At 42.0% G+C, this 21428-nt stretch overlaps 1 protein-coding gene across 2 annotated transcripts in view; it reads right to left on the bottom strand.

Moving 5' to 3' along the window:
- LOC308317472 (netrin receptor UNC5C-like) overlaps positions 1-20787 on the bottom strand; it is a 232059-nt gene extending 211272 nt beyond the window's left edge. For both annotated transcript variants that reach the window (XM_080766495.1, XM_080766494.1), the window contains exon 1: positions 20448-20787. In XM_080766495.1, the coding sequence (XP_080622621.1) occupies positions 20448-20562 (115 nt within the window). In that variant the 5' untranslated portion in view covers positions 20563-20787. The remainder of the gene's footprint in view (positions 1-20447) is intronic.
- Between the last annotated feature and the right edge of the window lie 641 nt (positions 20788-21428).

The following is a 21428-nucleotide window of genomic DNA, read 5'->3' on the forward strand; positions in this document are numbered from 1 at the left end:
CTTTGGACTCCTAGTTGTGGCCTGATGATTCCAGCCCTGTCACCGGGAGTAACAAAATGCCCTGTCACCGGAGGGGGTAAGAGAATGGCCTGTCACCATGGGCAACGGAATGCCCTGCTGTCACCATGGGCAACGGAATGCCCTGTCACAAAGGGGGTAAAGGAAAGAAGACATAACTGTCTACGACAGTCAAGGCGCTCCTCCAGGCCATGTGGTACATATGTATAGAGAGAGACACAGTGAGAGAGAGAGAGAGAGAGAGAGAGAGAGAGAGAGAGAGAGAGAGAGAGAAAGGAGAAGTGAAAAAAGAAAGTGCAGGAGAGACAAATAGAGACAGATATACGGAGAGTCGGAGACAGACAGAAACTATCTTGTTGCTAGGCAAGAACAGAGTAGGGGAACCAGTTCAGTTAGCTAACGACTTAAAAGTAATGTGACCTACTGACTCTCAGAAGGTCAGTGGGCACAGAGACAAATTCCACTGAGTGAGGACTCAACTCTCATGGCAATAAATATTCTCTATTTTTCATGATATTTAATTTAATAATTGTCATTAAATCATTTGAACCCTAGCGGGGGGAATTTCTGGAAATTGCAGCTCCCAAGTAACGCATCGCAACATTGTTGTGTGCTTGTAGATCTCTGTGTATTGGAAGGGGGGAAGGAGTGGGCCAAGTAGAGTTAGTAATGTCTTGAAACCATCAGTCATCTGATTTACACAAATCACTGAGGCTCTATAAATAGTTTATTTAGGCAGTGGATCTCTCTTGACAATACAGTATATCCATGCTTGTGCATTATGAATGAACCTTCACGTTTTGAATGTAACCAACAACATGTCATCGACGTTTCACATTTGACTTGAGGCAGAACTGAAACTGTATCTGTCTCTACTGATATTAAATAGTGTACCACTGAACAACATCACCTGATATTTGTGCTACCGCTATGGCTTGTGGGCTTTGAGGCATCCGCAGCACCTTCGTCACTGCTGTGAGGAGTGAAATACCTTCTCCACTTACGTGGAATTCAATATACTGTCAACATTTCTGTATAAGTAATACTATATATGCCTTACAAAGGCAATTCAATAAGAGGAAGGATGGATAGATACTGTAGATACACACACACACACACACACACACACACACACACACACACACACACACAACAGTATATAGACAAACAGAACCAGAGACATAGCTAGAGAGACAGACAGAAAAAAGGGGGAAGAGAAAGAAAATGAGAAACAGAAAAAGGGAGGCACAGTGGGAGAGAATCACAGCTTAATTGAAAAAGACAGAGGGAGAAAATCGTTAAACAAGCCCCACCGGTGTCTCCCTTATTAGATCCCCCTTCTTGTGTCATGGCGATTAAATTCCCTTTCGTTTCCCGTAACAAACTCTAAACTCTCAAACAATTTGTTAAGGAGAGGGATTATGGAGAACTGGGAGAAGGAGGCGTGTGTGCGTGCGTGCATGAGAGTGTGTTTGTTGTTTGCGTGTTGGCATGTGTGTCTACATAAATGCTCCTCCTTGCATTATTTTTCTTGCAGGCTTGCCAAGCTGCAAATTAAAGATAGTTATCTTCTAATATCTTTTCAGGGAGTAGAGAAAATAAATTCCTTTCCACGCAACCCATATCATTCTCATTGTTAATATGCTATGCAGCAGGTATCTAATGGCAATTTTATGGCAACACCTTGGGATGGTGTTCTCAATACACAATGCGATTGTGACTCCACAAGAACAGCAACATCTGGCAGATATTTGGTCATTTGTATTGGTTTGTTGGTCTAAAGCCAATGTGATATATGTTTGGGAAGGAAAGGGAAATTAGCAACTTCGACAAGCCAGATGGGACTTTCTTTGATGGCTAAGTTAAAGAAGCTACAGTAGGTATGTCCTTTGTGCATTTTAAACCACTGAGTACTCTGACCACCAAAATATAGCCTGTTTTTATGGTGTAAAACTGTAAATTTCCATCATGAGTCCATAAGATTCTTAAACATGTGGGGGAAAAAAGTTTGAAGGTGGTAAAACGTACACAATAATATTACAAATTGAATTTAAATTTCAAATGTTATATTGTATTTTGTTTCCTCCCCTTTCCAGTTGGCCCCTCTGGTGGGCTACGCTATGAAAATCTGTTGTTTCAGATCTACTAATATGGAAATTAGTTTAACGTAAATTTCATAATCCAACGATGAACTGTGATTAACCGATTGCAAAGGGAACCCTCCAATCACATCATGCAGGACTATGCCCTCCCATTTTCCCACAGTACCTGCTTTGTTGACTACATCAGTGTACAGTAACTGCAGAGACGGTGCTAAGAGAAACTGATAGGAATTAGGTTTGTGTGGAGGATGTAATTAAGGCCAGCTCGCAGCGACAAGCAAAGCGTTCCAGTGTATAATGAGCAGACACCTTTCTCACTACAATCTCCCTATTGCTGTTTTTTTCTCCTTGTCTTCTGAGTCTCTCTCTCTCACTTCTCTCTCTACCCCCTCTCTCTCTCTCTCATCACCACCATCATAATATTTTCCATCTGCTCTGAGGGATGGAGACATAAACTGAACCACAGCCAGCTTGAACAGCTGCAGGCCTCTATTCCCATATATTACAGTGCCTAAACCCCCATATTCACTTTATGTCAGACACATCACCGAGTACACTAGACCCCATTACTCTCATTAGCTTTTACAGCCCTTGTTGGCTGGCGCAGAGCTTCACAGTTGAAGCTGTAAGAACTGCTGATCGGATTTCAGCGACTGAGCCTACCTGCCAGCAGAATGGCAATGTTAACTATGAAGTGTTTAATGACGGATATTTTGCCACTTTATTTATTTCAATGTGGATCCAGACTGATCATGTCCATTTCAAGGTAAAGTCAGATTGAGATCATGTTCCTTGTGCAACAGGAAGCGCCTTTTGAAATGCCTTTCTGCCATATAGTACCGCATGCTCTCGACGGCTAGCGCTTTAGTAATATGGCCATTGATAAACTTTTGGAGAGGAGCACCATTCATCACTGTTAATTGTCCTATTGTCCTATCAACCAATCAGAAAGGGGTTAGATTAAAAAGAGAGAACAGAGAGGCTGCTGTGCACCCACACTCTGACAGCTAAATCTTCATGAAGATACACCACTAGAGCAGTTGGCTTCTGGTATTCATGTTTATCATTATAATTTGATCCATTTCGGTTAGGCTTGTAATAACGCAGATGATGCGACAATCGGTGATACAACTGTACAGAAACCAAGATGAGTGAGATAACTTTGTGACATATTATTACATATTACTTACTAGGTGTGACTAGAATCTAGAATGCATCACTATAAGCTTGTCATTTGTGTATTCTCAGAAGGCTTGACTTCCCACAATCAACACTCAGGGCTCCTTTAAGTGGGCCCATGGGAAGACATGCATAGCCTACTTAATAGTTTTTTCTGAATGCATGCTACTTGTACAAAAACCCAGATTACAGTGAGATCTCACAAATATGCCTGAAACTCCCTGATGTTGTGTAACAATCTCAGCACATGAATGTATGAATGTATGTATGTATGAATGTTGACCATTGAACACAAATAAACACCTGCTTCACTTTTTCCCTGTGCTTTAGACACCATATATGCTGTTTTTAAGGGGCATATATATATAATGGTGCAAAACACCTTGTAAGAAACCTCTCTTAACTGGGTAACTTAACATGCAGAACTGTGTCACTGTACCTATGGCCATCACCCTGGTTTGCTATGGAATTTTAATTGGCTGCTAGTGTACCTAATTGACTGCTAGTGTCTCCCTGTTCCATCCCAAATACATTCTGCAATCGCAGCAGTTTGTTTTGTGTGAGACCTTGTCTTTGAACTTGACTTAATAAGGTAGTGCATTTTGCATTTTTGTAAGCACAGCATTCCGTTATGGTTATGGCTGTCTCTAAGCTGCTGTAAGAGCCACTGAGGTCTCTGTATGCTACGTTAATAGGCGTCACGTTCATTCCTGTCCAGGTGTGTATGGGTGTGTGCCCTACATAAATAAGCAGCAATCTATTCTCCATGTGTAAGTGCTTGTTTGCACTTGTGTTACAGTACAGCACGTAAAAGCCCCCAGTTTGACTGAACAATATAAAAAAAGATTTACAGCAATGTTCATCTGGGACCAGCATACAACCCAGACAGGACCACTGTCCCAATTAGAGACCCTGGATATAGCCGACACATACACACCTACAGTAAGAATCCTCAAGTGTCCATTTAACTTACACTCTTCGAACTTACACTGAGGATGTTACGCGGTATGTAGACAGTACAGACATACACAATCCTCTCTCTATGCTTAATAATACCCTCACTATGTTGCATATGCATAATCCAAATATTTCATTCTCTTATGCTCTTCTTTATCTCTCTCTCACACACACACACACACACACACACACACACACACACACACACACACACACACACACACACACACCTCGCTCTCCCAGGGGACAATGCCTATGGCCCTTGCGGTTGGAGGAGAGAAGTTGCTGAGTGGTAGAAACAGAGAGGGAGAGAGGAAGCAGAGACTACAGCGGAATCTCAAACAGAATCCACTATATCTTCAAGCACAAGAGATGCACGCATCTCAAACATCATCCAACAAGATCCCACTACCCTGCCCTGCCTGAGCGATGCCAGAATGTAATGTAACATTTTCTAAACTAATCAACAGATTTGATTTGATTAAAGTTACTACGGTATTTGAGAACATTTAAGTAGAATGTATTATTTAAACACAGACCTATTCAACATCAAAAGTAGCCAATCTACAATCTTTCTACGCATTGTGAGCCATTTTGTGCATTGGTGGTACTAGTCATTATAGTCAAGCTTTTTTTTCTAGGTTTTCCCACAATTCAAAACCTCGAGGCAAATCGAGTGGAAAAGTGAGTGGCAAAGTGAGTTTAAAGTCGTTTAACATTGCTTAATGCAATCAGATAGGACTTTTCTGTTTGGATATATGGGCCGTCACCGTAGTCGCAGTAAGTCAAGACAATTGCTTGGTCTGATCAGGACTGTCTTAAGCATACACCGGTCAGTCTGTGACTGTGTTTCCGTCTGTGCCTTGTAGGCTATGTCTGCGTTTCTTGAAAGCTGGGATTTGCTTTAATGAAGATGCCCAGTCTCAGAGAGACCAATTCCAACCAACTGAGCCCAAGATATGAGAGGAGATCAAATATGTGCGAGATGCTTTGGAGACCATTTGTTATGATAAAGTATACCTCACATTATGTGCTCTCGATGTCAGTTCAAAATGCCTTGATGATTCATTATCTGGTGCCAAAGTGTTTTGTATTTCCTCCTTTACGGAGCTTTGGCATGGAAATGAAGGAGCTTTTTCAATATGATACGACCATGAATTATTCATGAGCACTTGTGAGGCTTTCAGCATGAAACTTTCAGACTAAATGACCTTGCATATGAAACTGTCTTGGAATCACTGGAAAGGTAAAAGGCATTGAATACAGTCTAGACGAAAAAAGAACAGAATAGCATGTGTTAATATCTACTGAAGGATACTTTAATATGCACAAGAAGGATTCTGTTCTTGGATTGACCACTTTTTTAATCGAGGCACAAGTAACATAATATAACACCTAAATATTGTTTATTGTGACAGCTATGATCCATGAATATACTGTACATGTTCATCCCTTATGACGGGTCAATGTCAAGTTTATATATAATGAGTGAATCAGCGCCATTTCAGCTTGAACATTTCAAAGTAAAAGGCCTCCTGACAATAACATTTAACTTCAAAGTTCTGCCTCTGGAGATCGCCCGCAAACAATTTCAAAGGGACAATTTCAAGCTGAAATATCCCACTTTCCCAGTAACGGTTGCAAAATCAGCCCAATTAATTAATTCTGCAAAACACTGATCATGTGTGCCAAATCCTACCCAAATGTGTGGTAATAGATTCCTTTTGACTGTGACTATAGCTATAGGGTGAAGGGCAGGCAGCTCAACCAGGATCCCAGGATCTACTGAACAATGAACAGGATCTACTGAACAATGAACAGGATCTACTGAACAATGAACAGGATCTACTGAACAATGAACAGGATCTACTGAACAATGAACAGGATCTACTGAACAATGAACAGGATCTACTGAACAATGAACAGGATCTACTGAACAATGAACAGGATCTACTGAACAATGAACAGGATCTACTGAACAATGCGGCAGCGCCTTGAGGATGCTCTATGGATGGATGCAACCAACTCATTATGAAATATGACTGAAATGATGCTCCTCAAGTTGAAATACAGTAGACCTTGATGATTCTCTCTCTCTCTCCCCCCCTTTACCTTCTGAAACACAGTGGAAAAAAGAGAACTTGGAGACAGGTGAGGTGCAAGAAAACTTCTCTGGCAGTCCATGCTTTCCTCCTTAAGGCTTCTGACTTTTCTGTCGGCAGATATGTATTTACTATTTACACTATAGGGCTGGGAAATTAATCTAAAATACATCAAAACCGATATTTTCAATCAATACATAACATAATACAAAGAATATACTTTATAGTGGTTTTATAATCAACTAAACCGTATACAAAATTGTTACCTGCTATTGTTTACAAATATTATCATTTGAAATTGTTCATTAATCATAATCGGGGCAAAGGTTTGACACACACACACACACACACACATACATGGCCATAATCATGTGCTGCCTTACTCCCACACAAGAAAGCACAAGCCGCCATAAACATGCATTTTGCGGGTATGCACACAGGCACAAATCCATAAAGACACACACACACACACACACACCGATGCATTCCTTGATGTGAAGGACAACAATCAATGTCAGCCAGTCACAGACCAATAGACAGGCTAAACACTGCTGCTCCATTATTACTGTCTTGTTTAACCAGCAGCGCAAGAACAACACTGGCGATCAATATTCTGCCATGTGACAGACACTCTGAGTAAGAATGTGTCCCTGTGTGTGTGTGTGTGTGTGTGTGTGTGTGTGTGTGTGTGTAAGATGAAGAGAGAAAAGACAGAGAGAAACACTGACATAATAGATGCAGGAAAAGGTCCTCACTGATTGAATGTCTACTTAACTGGACCTCTGAGACGTGTGTGTGTGTGTGTGTGTGTGTGTGTGTGTGTGTGTGTGTCTTTGTGCGTGTCTTTGTGTGTGTGTGTGTGTGTGTGTGTGTGTGTGTGTGTGTGTGTGTGTGTGCGCGTGCATGCGTTTGTGTTGGTTGTTTAACACATTCCAAGTAACCAGCACAGGAAAATAGTAAATTTAGCGTCATTGATTTTCTACAGACAAATTGGTTGCAACATTGGTCTAAAACAGCACACTAGCATCTCTTTTGTTTGCACTGATTAGAGTGTTGTTTAGAGTATCGACTAGCCACAAAGTTTCCAGATAGATCCTGACGTAGAATAGCCCTACTGTATGAACTTTAAGACACTTGGTGAACTTTAGCTTTAGTTTTCAATTTACTTCCTTCCTTTTGTCACACAGTGTGATTGATTGAGGTGCTTTAGTAGCAGTTTTATATTGGAAGCAGAATAACAAAAAAAAGAAGAACAGCAAATCATTCCAATTCAGGGAGGGTTCAGGCCAGGGTTAGCATTAGGCATTTAGGATTAGGGAATTTGAGGTTACGTTAGGGTTACTTTTAGGCTTGACCAAACATTGCTTTTGAGTTTTGACAACCCCATTGTGTTCATTTAATTCTTGCATTCTGGTCATAGTGACGTGGCTGTGGTCTGCCCTCCCATTAGCCAATTTTAATAATATATGATTCCTAATATTTTTGGCATAGGAATAATATTATAATAATTCACCATTATGGGCAGGCTAAAATGTATACACTGCATTGTTTAAAAAATGGCAATGGTATGAGGCAGTTGAAAAAAGGCAGTTATAAAAATCAATCATAAATGTTTGTCCTCAACCATTGAGTATTGCCTCATTTAAGTAAAAACAAAAGTAAAACCTTAATGAGTTGCAAGGTGACGCCAAAATGATTGCCCTCTCCTGGTTTTTCTCTGATGGGACATCAGCGCAGAGCACAGATAAGCCAAAACCCTGGAGGGCCTGAATCAAGACGCTACACAAATAAATAACCAGTACAACAATACAAGGATTTGGAGGAAGCCAGAGGGAGCCGTGGGCTTTGTCTGGTTGTGCTCAGTTCTTTTCTGAAACTGTTCCTTGGGTTTGGATGACATTTCTCAGAACAGGACAGGGGGTAAAACACAAAACAAATTCAAGAAAACTCCAAATACTCCAGCAAAGTTTTTCTCCTCATGTCCTCATTTGTTCAAAGTTTCCCCCAGGAAGGAAGGAAAGTGAGAGAGAGGGAAGAACGTCCGAGCAAGATGGAGAGAATCAGGGCAGAATGATAGAAAATGAGACTGACGGGACAGAGGGGCTCCAGGGCAGACAGCTACTTCATGTTCTTTTCATGTGGTAAAATAACCTCCATGTGACACCATGATGATGATATAAGTCTCTCTCTCTCCCACTCGTCTCGTGGCAGAAATGTAACCCCTGTGTGGATGATGTCACTGCCAGACAACAATACACAAAATATAGCTTACAGATGGCCACATGCCACATAGTACAGTAGATACCACAAGGCATTCTTCAACCAGTATGAAACAATGATGCGATTGTGCAGTTGGTACACTTGCAACAAATTGATCGTGTTATACGAGCAAACCGGGGTTCTCTTTTTTTTATTGATTTTTGTTTTCTTTTTTGAGGAGGTGTGTGTGTGTGTGTGTGTGTGTGTGTGTGTGTGTGTGTGTGTGTGTGTGTGTGTGTGTGTGTGTTTTCTTGTTATGAGTTATTGGTGGTCCAGTTGGGTCACATATCATTGGACAGCCAGTCTGTGACTCTGTGGGCTGTATTTTGCGTGTCTTAAGTACCGGGTCTTATTCCCTAACTTGAGTAAACTAAAGACCTGGAGGCGTGATCAATGCTCTTTGGCCAGTCAGAATAGCCAAATGGCATTGATCACGCCTCCAGGTCTTTAGTTTACTCAAGTTAGGGAATAAGACCTGGTACTTAAGACACGCAAAATACAGCCCTGTGTGTTTAAGAACCACTTCTGCATCACTTCACCAGCTGTGCCTTGGGCAGAAGAGCTGATGATGGCAGCAACCAGTAAACAGATGAAATTCATGCAGAACTGGAAGTGAATCAATCCATTTGTCCAGGAAAGCCCTAGTTAAAAATCCTAGTTAATCCAGTTTAATCCCTAGACCAATCTACATACTGTATCACAATTTCCATCTTCTACATAGTGTTAATCTTTAATGTAATCATAATCGATAGGGGGGAAATGCAGCCTTAAGGCAGCACTTTATCTGATCATTCACACCACAAACATTCTGCAGATAATATCTAAATTATACACCATCGCATGACGTGTCACATGACATTTCGCTAGTGAAAAATAGCTGCCTATCGGTCCGAGCACCTAGGCTCCATTGCAGCCTGACAATGTGACGCGGGTTCGAGTCCCAATCAAGACGGCCTTTGCTGCATATCACTGTCTGTCTCTCTCTCCCCATTTCCTGTCTGTATTAGGGGGATCTACAAGCTCACAACATGTCTCAGTGTGGCATGCTGTTGACTTGTAGAACACATATTTTCTGCTTTAGAAAAAAGTTTTAAAAAAAGTTAGAAATGGCATTTAGGTTATATGTGTGTTCCTGTCTGTGTGTGTGAGAGAGAGAGAGAGAGAGAGAGAGAGCGAGTATACTTGGGTCATCCTAAAGGTCATTATAAATATCAATACCAGCTGTAAGACAATACAGCATAGAGAAAACAGAAGTTACAGTGGCGCAATGATAACAAGCGAGCATGCGCACACACACGCACACATGCACAAACAGACAGTAAAACAGTGAGACTGTGTGGGTGGGAATCAATGGAAATAAACCTGAGCGGGGTGATGGTGATATTATGAACACCTGCACAAAACACTGAAAACAGGACAGTGTTGAGCTACTGTAAGTCACACTAAAACCTTTCATAACAGCCGTCTTTCCCTCCCGACTGCAGTCTGATATTACAGTACCATAATAATTCCCTGCATGGATCGTTCAATAAACAGTATTGCAAACAGTTTATTTCAAAAGGAGATGTCTGGTTACAGCCATGGTGTTAGATGTCAGTATAGTGCAACTCAGTTGGGGGGCAGGGCTTTTTAGCTGTCATTCCTCCAAAACCAATATGTACAGGGATATGAAATCCTTATGGTCTCTGAAGTCCTATAAACGCCCTATAATATGTGCTTCTTATACTTTGTGGTATGACGAACGTCATTCAGATCTACAAGCGCTTGTAGTATTGGCTATTTTAGGGCTGGTACACCGTTGTACGACAGATTGTTTTGATCAAAAATAAATAAATTGCGGTCATGACATTAACTTCCAATATAAAGACTATGCCAACGCAATATGTCATTCACATTTCACATTTCATATGTAGCTCAAGAGGAGAGTGGTGAAATGATTTCCCTGCAGAACAATGTCCATAAAGCATTTCTCACACAAAAAACTAATGTAGAACGAGGAGGGGATGGGAGGTGACAACAGTAATAAAACGAAGCGGTGCAGTAACATGTAAGCTCTCATATTAAAAATAAAGCATCATAATAGCCTGAGGGGAACCAGCGTCCATATGTTTTATATAGGGCTGATCCTGATCATTTTGCTGAATACTGTAATCATGGTTATTCATTTGACACCTATAATACAAATTTGGCATTTACAGTATGTGCCTGTGCGTGCATTCATGTTTGGGACGGGTTGCAGACTCCTTCTCTTTAAAGTGAAAGCTGATGGTGGCATAGGGAACTGGGATTTATGCTAACAGCTAGCCGCAATAAAAGAGTTAAGGGTGGAAGATGCTCTATTCACGTTCAAAGGCTTTACTGAGGGTGCTTAAAACAGCACAGCACAACACCAGGACTGAGCTGCCAGCAAGGACCTTTACAAGGACCTTTACACCCAGACACTAGCAGAGTGAAGATCGTGTCATGCTGGCTTTCTCAATCACCATCAACAAAGGTCATGGGAAAGACAATAAATGAGTTGGCATCTACCTGCCTCAGTGTTCACTCATGGCTTGCTCTATACTGCCTTCTCCAGGGCCAGGGGAAATACTGTTGTTTTTTTTTTTTCTTTCTTTTGTTTTTTTTGGGTGAGGAGGGAGTAACTGTGTAACTGTGTCTGTAAGTAGTTAAATTGCACACACTTAACATTATGAAGTCATAATGTTATTTTATGTCATAATGTTTTTTATTGTGGGTGAGGAGGGAGTAACTGGAACTGTAATTGTCTGTTAGTAGTTCATTGCACACGTTTGAATAACATTATGAATTTGTTTAAAAATATGTATGTAAAGAATTCTGCTTTTCAGAAATAAAACGACTGTACTGCTGCCTATGTTACATATGATCAAAACAGATTACACTCAAAGATGATGAGCACATTAGCACAACTGGGTGGGGGTGAGTTAGGAAGGGACCAAACACCCAAATGGCACTTTTTCCTAGTCACAATTATTAATGATGCTGATTAATGATTGATCATGTTTTTAATGCCTTGTGTCATTTCTTTGGTCAAAACGTAATTGTCTCTGCTCTCTGCGAGCCTGATGGATGGAGAGATGGATTGTACAGTTCTGGTTATTAATCATTGTGTGATGGCGAGGAGACGAGGGCAAGTTACAGTAGCTGACAAAATAAGATTCTGAATTATAAACTTGCACGTGAACAATTATTTCCCCCAATCCAGGCGATTCCAATTCCGATCTCATTAAACCGCATTGACCAGACCTCCCGCTGTGGCCAGGTTTGGCGAGAACAACCGTGCACAAACCTCCACGCACAATAGCGACGCTCTTTCTGGTGGGTTCCCAGAGTTACGGTAAGCAGCCGCCTAACCCTGTCTTTAGCCGTGGGCTAGTTAAGAACACTGAGTGTGGAGCCAAGACTGGTCTAGACTTTACAGAGTGAATAGTTCAGTTCCACAACTGAAGGGGGGGGGGGTTGGGGGGACCTTGGACCTTCACCTTGAACCTATAAATCTGCCTTTTTTGATGATGTAATTTGTCCTCATCTCTTCCTGGTTTTCAGGGCTGTCGCTAGACCTTGCTTAAACCCACTCTCTCCATCTGTACTTGTAACACTTGTAGAAGCCAAGAAGCAAGTACTATTACGCCCCCCCCCCCTCTCCAATGCCATCTTACCTGTATTCCTCTGGGGGAAGAAATGCTGTGTCCACGGATAATTCTGGAAAATAACAATGTGATATTTCATCTGCACATGCAGGTGCATCTGCACACATTCGCTCACTTGCGCTTCTCTCTCTCTCTCTCTCTCACACACACACACACACACACACACACACACTAACGATTGTGCATTCTCAGCAAAGTAGCTTCCCATATTCATTAGGCACTAAGAAAATAGCCCTCAAATGAATCAAAAGCAAATTGCTTACACGTAATCTTGTCAGCTGCAGTGAAAAATACAGAGTTTCCGATTACAGCCAACGTGGTGCCACTGGAACCGAGCAAGGGTTGTAGTACACAATACAATGTGTGCAATATTATGTATGTGTGCTTGCATAATTATGCAATGTATTATACTGGTGTGTGTGTGTGTGTGTGTGTGTGTGTGTCTGTGTGTCTTGTTTTTCCCTTCAGCCTGTGCTGTAAATTACATCATGTCTACACTGGGAGAGCAGGCAACTCAAAACCTTTTTACAACGTGCATTAAATCCCTTTTTTCACTGATTCCTACAACACTACAATGTCCTCTTTCAAACAGGCACTGCCCTTGTTTGTGTGTATGTATATGTGTGTGTGCGTGCATGTCTGTGCGTGTGTGCCCATGTGCACACACTCTTGTGAAGCACAGACGTAAGCCTAGGAGGCAAGAAGTTACGGTGCCGATTATAGTAATTATGGTTTCAGGTTTTTGCATATTCCTTCAGATGGCCTCCTAGATTACCAGACAGCCCTGGCACCGAACGTCACGGAGAGGAAAAGAAAGTTACTTTTGTCAGGGTGGTGTAGAGAGAGAGAGAGAGCGAGAGAGCGAGAGAGAGCGAGAAGGAGTGGGTAGAGAGGGAGATAGAGAGAGAGAAAGAGAGGGAGGGGGAGAGAGAGAGAGAGAGAGACGGAAAGCAAACAAGAGTGAGTAACGAACGATTTATACTTAGTTCCGTGCCAGTGGTCCACACCGATAATAGGCAATCTACAAGCTCACAATGCACTGCACTGCAAAGTGTTGTAAGCTTGTAGGTCGACTATTTTAGGTGCGAGACATGATGCGCAACCAAGTATAAATCAGGCTTAAGAAAAGGAGAAAGCAGGAGGAGAAAGAGGAGACTAATCCTTGGGGCGGCTTCCCAGCAGCACTCAGCCTGCTAGCTCCATCCCTCCTCCTCCAACACCATCGCTCCTCCTGTTCTCCTCTCCTCAGTGTGCCCTGCACAGGAGATGAATTGGCTTTTTACAGTGCAGCTTTGTCTCTGATCAAAAGAAGTGTGAATGTCAAATTCTCTACTAAAAAAAAGACATTCTCTCTCTCTCTCTCTCCCTGTCTCAACTATACTCTTTCTATCCACTTTCGTTCTCTCTCGTGCCCTCAGTTCAGAGGATAATACACATAATAAGCATTCAGTGAAAACAAAGAAGGCCCGGGCCATGGGCTCGTGGACCCCCTGTCATGACACGTTGTCCTTTCTTGGCGGTGGCTCAATTACAAATTCATGAATACACAAATGGCAGTCTTCTCAAAAACATGAGCACGCACGCACACACACACACACACACACACACATCTCAGCCAAAATACCCAGCACCCATCTGCTGGTCGTGTGTCTGCCCTTAAGGAATTGTGCCTCTAAACGGAGTGTATGCTGTGTGTGCGGTGTGTGTGCGGTGTGTGTGTGTGTGTGTGTGTGTGTAAGAAATGGCACCTGTATTGTGTGAGTTCACCAGGTTTAAGTCCGACGCCAGTAACACAAAATCTAGGCTGATACTGTAAAATGTATAATAAATGCACAGGCTAAAAGTCTACAGTCTGCGGTTTCCAATGTGAGCGCCACAAGCAAAAAATGTGGAAACACAGCAGATTGGTACTTTGGCATGGATCCAAAAGGGAGAGACAGAAACCAAGAGACACGAGAAGGGACTGGAGGGGGGCATCTAAGAGACAAGCAAGAGATGCGGACTAAAAAAGGCCAGTTTGTTCACCAAAATAAAATAAAGAATACTGTCTCCAGTAATAGCTTGTCTCCAATAAGCACTGTGTGCTGTCTGCTGTTGTTGAAGCAAATAAAGCAGCCTGTGCCATTTACTGGAAGTTTTACGGTATCAAATAAAGAGAATATATAGGCCATGAAAAGCCTTGGCTGGCTGCTATGGATAGCAACAAGGCTTTAAAACAAATACATACAGGGAGAGATTTCAATGGAGCAGCTGGCATATTGTGGCAGGGGGCAACTTCAGGGAACTCTCTTCCTCTCTTTCCTTCATTTTCTGCTTCCCCTTTCCTTCGTTTGTTTGTTCCTTCCTTCCTTCCCTCCCTATAGTGTGTGGCTTCCAATGCTTTTCCTCCACATTCCTGTCTTGTGTCCTGAGATGCCTTACATGGAAGACTGACCATGCCACGCACACACACATACACACACACACAAACAGTACAGTGTCCCTCCCCACTGCTTGTGTGCCTCGTTCGAAAGCACAACAATATGCCCAGTGTTTAGAGACCACTCTAATTAAACTACCCAAATCTATCTAGAGACAGAAAGTGGATGTGTGTTTCAGAGAGAAAGACTCGGACGAAGGTCGTGTGATGCCTGTGAAGAATAAATAGGTAGGAGACGAGAGAGAGAGAGAGAGAGAGAGAGAGAGAGACAGAGAGCAAAAGAGAAAGAAAGTGATATGATAGACAATGGAAGCCAAATCAGTGACCCGTCGGTGTCACACACTTACGTTCTCATGTCATGCTGGGATACATTGTGAGCTTGTTTGCGACCGCAGGTCGCATTTACTATGAAAGCGTGCATTTCCTGTTAGTCCGTCACGACCCCATATATAGTCATGCTTCGTGACATCATGTGACATCACATGACATCATCAGGAGATATGGGAATATATGTAGTCGCGACGTAGATGACATTGCCAGGGGCCCTTCCCCATATGGGAATGTCAATACCGGATATCACATATCACATCACGCCTCCATATATGGTCATTGGTCACGCTTTGTGACACCACGTGTCTCCATCATGGAGACGCTTAGATCTCCATATATGGTTGTCAGTCCATCACGTGACATCACATGCTTCATATGTCATTCATTGTGGAAATAAGAGAAGCTAAGTTTGTCCGTGTTGAACTCTGGAAGAATTTACTGTTTGGCAAGTGATATAATTTTTGGAATTATTCTTTTACATTTATAAGCTCATTTGAATGCAGTCATGTTTTTGCATAACCAATTTCTGCAATCTACGAGCTTGTGGTCATGCAATCTCCTCCCAGACCTTAACCACACCAACCCCAAGTCTAAACTAACATATCTTTAAAACTACAGTACACCTAAACTGAACTGTATTAAAGTCTTGCTTTAAGATATCTTCCCAAGGAAGAAAGACCTTAAAACCAGGCACAGTTTCATGAAATCTCTTGAAACCTTCCATTGTAGTTAGATAATCCTACTTAAGAGGTCATGAAATGAGTACATCTGAATACTATGCTAAAAACTGTTTTTAAATTAGCTTTTTTCTTGCTATAGATCATGGGACCTATGGGAACTATATAAACCATTCATTGGTAACAAACGACATTCACACACACACACGCACGCACGCCAGCATGCACGCACACACACACAAAATGAAATGCATGGAAATGAGAGCCCTAAATGAGGCATTGGGTTTCGCTGGCCATGAAAAATTCATAATTCCACGTCTTTATATGCAACTCTAGAAGGAATTAGGGCTAACAGCAGGAGTCACTGGGAATCAGTTTCACAACACTTAGTTTCCCCTTTCTCTTCCCCCTCTCTTTTCTTCCTTCCATTTCTGCCCGTATCACTCTTTCTGTGGCACTCTCTAGCCAGTCTAGCGTGTGCACCCACGCACACCAACACGCACAGTCGCACACCCACAAACTCAGCATGGGGTTTCCCCTTGTGAACAGAATCGTGTCAGTAGTGTGGGCTCTTGACATGGTCCTTAGTTTGAAAGACACACACACACACACCACACACACACACACACACACACACACAAGCTGTAATGTGTTGTGTTTACTTCCATTTTGTAGCATATGTGAATGATGGTACCATAAAGCCTGATGTATACTTTGTTATGACCCTGTTCCTGGCTAAAGATCTAAGTAGAAATGTGTGTAAATTGACAAAAGTATAGGGCTGGACAATATGGACCAATTTAAATATCATTATAGTTTGACCAAATATCTTAATATATATAAATTATCAATATTGTGACAATAATATTATATTGTGACAATAATGTAAAACAACAATAATGTGTTTTTGATGGCATCGATATATTTCCCATGGCCCATTCCTAAGTCATGAGAGGCAGAATTTGAAATATAGCAAAACGTAAGTGCAATTTGGTCCGGTCTGATTCATTGGAGTAGACCAGGGATGCCCAAAAGGTAGATCGTGATCTACTAGTAGATCACAAAGGCTGTGCCGGTAGATCACATGACATGGCCCTAAAAATATATATAATTTAAATATATGAAAAAAACTATTGGCATCTTTCACTTGAATTAAGGTGACTTGATTGACATCAACCAGCAATGCAATAGGCAATTTCTTTTCTAGAATGTTGCGCACAAATGTCAGTAGCATTACAAAGTTTATACAAAACCTTTTCCCTCTATTTCCCAGTCCAAGTGCATTTGTGTTATATTTAACACCAGCACTGCTATTCCAAAGCCCTCTCAGGTACATTGTTAAAGTAAAAAAAAATGTGTGGGCACCCCTGGAGTAGATTAATGCAAAAGCTGCATGCATCAAGATAAAATACAGAAAAAGAAAAAAAAGTGTGTGAAATAAATGAAAGAGACAGAGCGAGAAAGAATGTCTTCTAGCTAAGCTCGAACTGGTCAGAACTAAAATTTGAGTCGCTGAAGTGTGAGCGAGAAAGAGAGAGATAGAGAAATCTGGGGGTTCTCCAAGCAGTGGGGAAGGGTGGGCTTCAACCCCAGACACTGTCAAAGACTTTCTTTCACACACACACACGCGCTTGCATGAGGACGGTTGGAGCACATACACAGTACACACACACACACACCGCAAAAATTACACGCACAGACAGACACACACACGCACAAAATATTTTGGGGTCAGACAATTCAACTGTATGTGTGTGTGTGTGTGTGTGTGTGTGTGTGTGTGTGTGTGTGTGTGTGTGTGTGTGTGTGTGTGTGTGTGCTCGCATGTACCAGTCAGTCAGTCAGCTTGTCAAGTCTTAGTAGAGTGATCAAAGCTACTACAAACCACCCAGAGAGAACTCTCTTCTTCATTCATCTGTTCTCCCCCCTCTCTCTCTCTCTCACACACACACACACACACACGTCAAATTTACCATATACATTTTGTTCAGCCAATAATATGCCATTGACAGTGTGTTCCCCAGCCAATCAGTTTGTCCCATTTGGTTCCAATAATTCCCATCCGTCCCCTGCCAACGTGTCGTCCTGCTTGTCTGCAAGGCACCATGGGAGAGGATCAGAGCATAATAGAACACAGCATGGGAGCTGTGACGATGCCATAATGCCACTATACTCTCACACACACAGACTTAAACACCATTTGAGTTCAGATTACTTCGTACATAATGGAAAATCCTCAGTGTTCATTTAACTCTGAGAATGCACACACGTAACCAAATACCATTTGTAATTGCAGGCACACACACATAAGAAATGAAAAAATCGGCACACCATTTCAGGCTCCCAAGTTTCTTTACTTTTAATCAGGGTTCAAGTGGGTTCAATAATGTATGTTACCTGATTAAAAGTGAAGAAACTTGGGAGCCTGAATCGGTGTGCCGATTTTTTCATTTCTTATATGACTTCATTTTGATCCAGCACCCAGCCTAAAGGTATAGATGTGCGTGTCTTTTTTGACTGTTTGTTCAGCCTCCTCTACTACACGCACACATGCATATGCGCACGCACGCACACACACACACACACACACACACACACACACACACACACACACACACACACACACACACACACACACGGGTGTATATCCAAGTCCTAAAAGACACAATTGAGGGAGTACTTTTAGTACTTCTTTAAAACTGAACACACACACACACACACACACACAGGCCTATGCACAAAACAAAATAGTTAAATTGGTCTACAATCCATTCCAACAATGCATTTTAAAACAGTTTACGCTGTACCCTTGAATTCTTGAGAGTGTGTGTGTGTGTGTGTGTGTGTGTGTGTGTGTGTGTGTGTGTGTGTGTGTGTGTGTCTCACATAAACACATTTAAACATAATTAAGCAGCATAATTATAACAAAGGCAACCTGAAATGCTTGGCAGCAGAGACACACACAGAAGCTTATAGCAGCAGAATCATGAATACAATGTGCAGATCTTTGAGCCAGCGTCCATGAAGAAAGAACCACGGCTGTTTTACAACAATGCAGAGGACACTTCAGAATTCGTTATGTTAAACTGACACCCAGTAGTAGACCAAGGGTTAAGTAAGGAAGCATTTAACCACTTGAACCCTAGTGTCCCTATTCTGGGACTTGTCATAATAGAGGGTATGCGCATGCATAAAGTGAATGGCAAATCGAGTGGCAAAGTGAGTTTAACGTTAACATCGTTTAATGCAATCAGATAAAACTTTTCTGTTTTAATGTATGTCAAGGCCAGAAAGTTTTTTTCCCACTCAGTAAGCGTCCCCGCAAAACTTCCGGGTATGATGATGATGTCACGCGCATACCCTCTACAAGCTGACAATAAAAAATAAGGTTTATACCTCCACGGTCATCTTAATCAATGCCACATTATGTTCATTACTACTGTTAGGCTTAGGCTATGCATCTCAGTCTGGCCAAACAGCATTGCTTTGGTTGAGAGTAGTCAGCCTTTCATTTAAAAACAATCAATCAAAATACATATACTACTGTCTATATAGAAAAGTTTTATGCAAATATATATTTAATAACGCACAGGATCAGCTATTTCCATGCACGCACGCACACACACACACACGCGCGCGCACGCACACAAACACGCGCGCGCAAGAGTCAAGTTGTTTGGACCAAGGCAACAGACTCAAAGTGGCGAGGAATGAAAGAAGATCAAACGAAAACGTGCATGTCTGGACTCTGAACGAATTATGTAAACGTTCAGAAGAAAGCAGGACGAGGAGATGCTGAATATTGTGAGACAGTCACCGTTCAGTGTCATTAACGTGAAGAGGGGGAATTATGCCCCGGAAGAAAAATGCAATGTAGCCTATCAGATGTCGCTGCAAGGCCACTCAAAGCATATCCCCAAAAGTCCATTATTGATTAAATAGTATAAACATCGGTGGCGGTTCAATGGTGAAATATTCCCATGGGCAATGAGAGAAATGTGGCAGTGGGAATAGTCTGCAACTCTGCAAGACTCATGTCATACAGACTAGTATACAGTACTATAGACCGAATTAACAAGAAATTGTAACATAGCCCAGTTTCGGAAAAGGCATTTCATTTATTAATTACGTTAACGAATCAAAGCCTATGTTTTTGTATGCCAGGGAGAGTGAAATTACGAAGCCGCGCATTCTCCGTGGCGCAGCGCGCATTACGCAGGAGTCAGGAGATTGTTTGAAAAAAAATCTAAGATATTTTCATAATCATAACCGAAATTTGTAAATAAAGTTCTAAGGCATTTATCACTGTGTGACCCCGCGACACTGCCGTGGATGGTCGTGTTCTTAGCTCTCCTCGAGCATCTTGTGATGATGGCTATTGGTTGCAGTCTGTGTGCATTCCTCACCACAATTAACTTTCAAGTCTAGTATAATTCACGAAGAGAAAACCAATTAACCAAATGATTTGCAATAAACGTGTTAATTGTGGACACAATTGTGGCTTTTGTTTCACTCAACTTAGTTAAAACAGAGAGGTATGCCGAGTTGGACGGTTTTATGAATGGTAATACTAATTTGGAGAAGTCATCAACTCAATCACAACTACAATACAACACAGAATATGGATGCGACTCAGAGGCTCACAGAGCCATGCATTTTCCTCAATAAATACACCACAGCATCACTGCAATGTAATGCCAATTGGAATATATTCCTTAATGTTTCGCTCTTCTTACCTTGGGCGACTCCGAGGTGAGTGAGCGCCAGCAGGAGCAGCAGAACCCGCGGCGTGCAGCACGAAGCCCCGCAGCATGCTATTCCAGCTCCCGAGCAGCGTCCACGTTTCCCCATTACAAGTCGAGGAAAACACGCCAAACTCCTTCGGTCTCTTTGCTTGGCGGGAAGAAATAAAAACACGCGCAGCTTTGGACGGGTTGGTGGCGTCCCAGAAGAAGGGCTGGTGGAGTCAGGACAGGACAGGTAGCCTAGCCTGACGGTGGTCCGGTTAAACTCCTAGGGAGAAAAGAAACGCGCAGGTTGAGCTGTGAGAAAATCCTCCTCCGCTGCGTGTGAGCGCCACTGCTTCCTCCTCGTCACGAGCGCTCCGTCTCTCTGCAAAGTGCTCCACACTCCGTTTACGCGGAGCGAGAAATGCCACCGCCCTCTGGCTACCTAGTGGAAGTCTCTCCCCCCTCTCTCTCTCTCTCTCTCTCTCTCTCCCCAATTCTCTCTCTCTCTCTCTCTCTCTCTCTCTCTCTCTCTCTCTCTCTCTAATTCAAAGGAGCTTTAATTGGCATGATTTTGTTCTTTTGATTTCTAACCGTTTTTATGCCCTGCAGCTTTGTGTGTCTGTGTACCACTGAATGTGACGATTTGATTGGCTGAGCACTGAATGTGATGTGACAATTATGATGATAAGGCGCCCCTCACTTTACACAAGTGTGATTCTTTTTACATAGTAGCCTACTGTATATTTGTATGTCATTAAATGTTCTGCATTTCCTGCATGTGCTTATTCTACAAACTATAACGTTTTCAATCAATCAATCAATGAATCAATCAATCATAACACATATGTTTACATTGCCAAAGTGTCAAATAAAAAACGAAACTAAAAAAATCATATCTCTCTCTCTCAGGTCATCTATCCCTACATCTTTAAATTAATCCAAGTTCCAGAGCATATTTTCACAATCATCGTTAGTTGAATCAGGCAT

Source organism: Protomyctophum bolini (assembly GCF_963924005.1).
Source record: "Protomyctophum bolini genome assembly, chromosome: 6".
NCBI lineage: Eukaryota > Metazoa > Chordata > Actinopteri > Myctophiformes > Myctophidae > Protomyctophum > Protomyctophum bolini.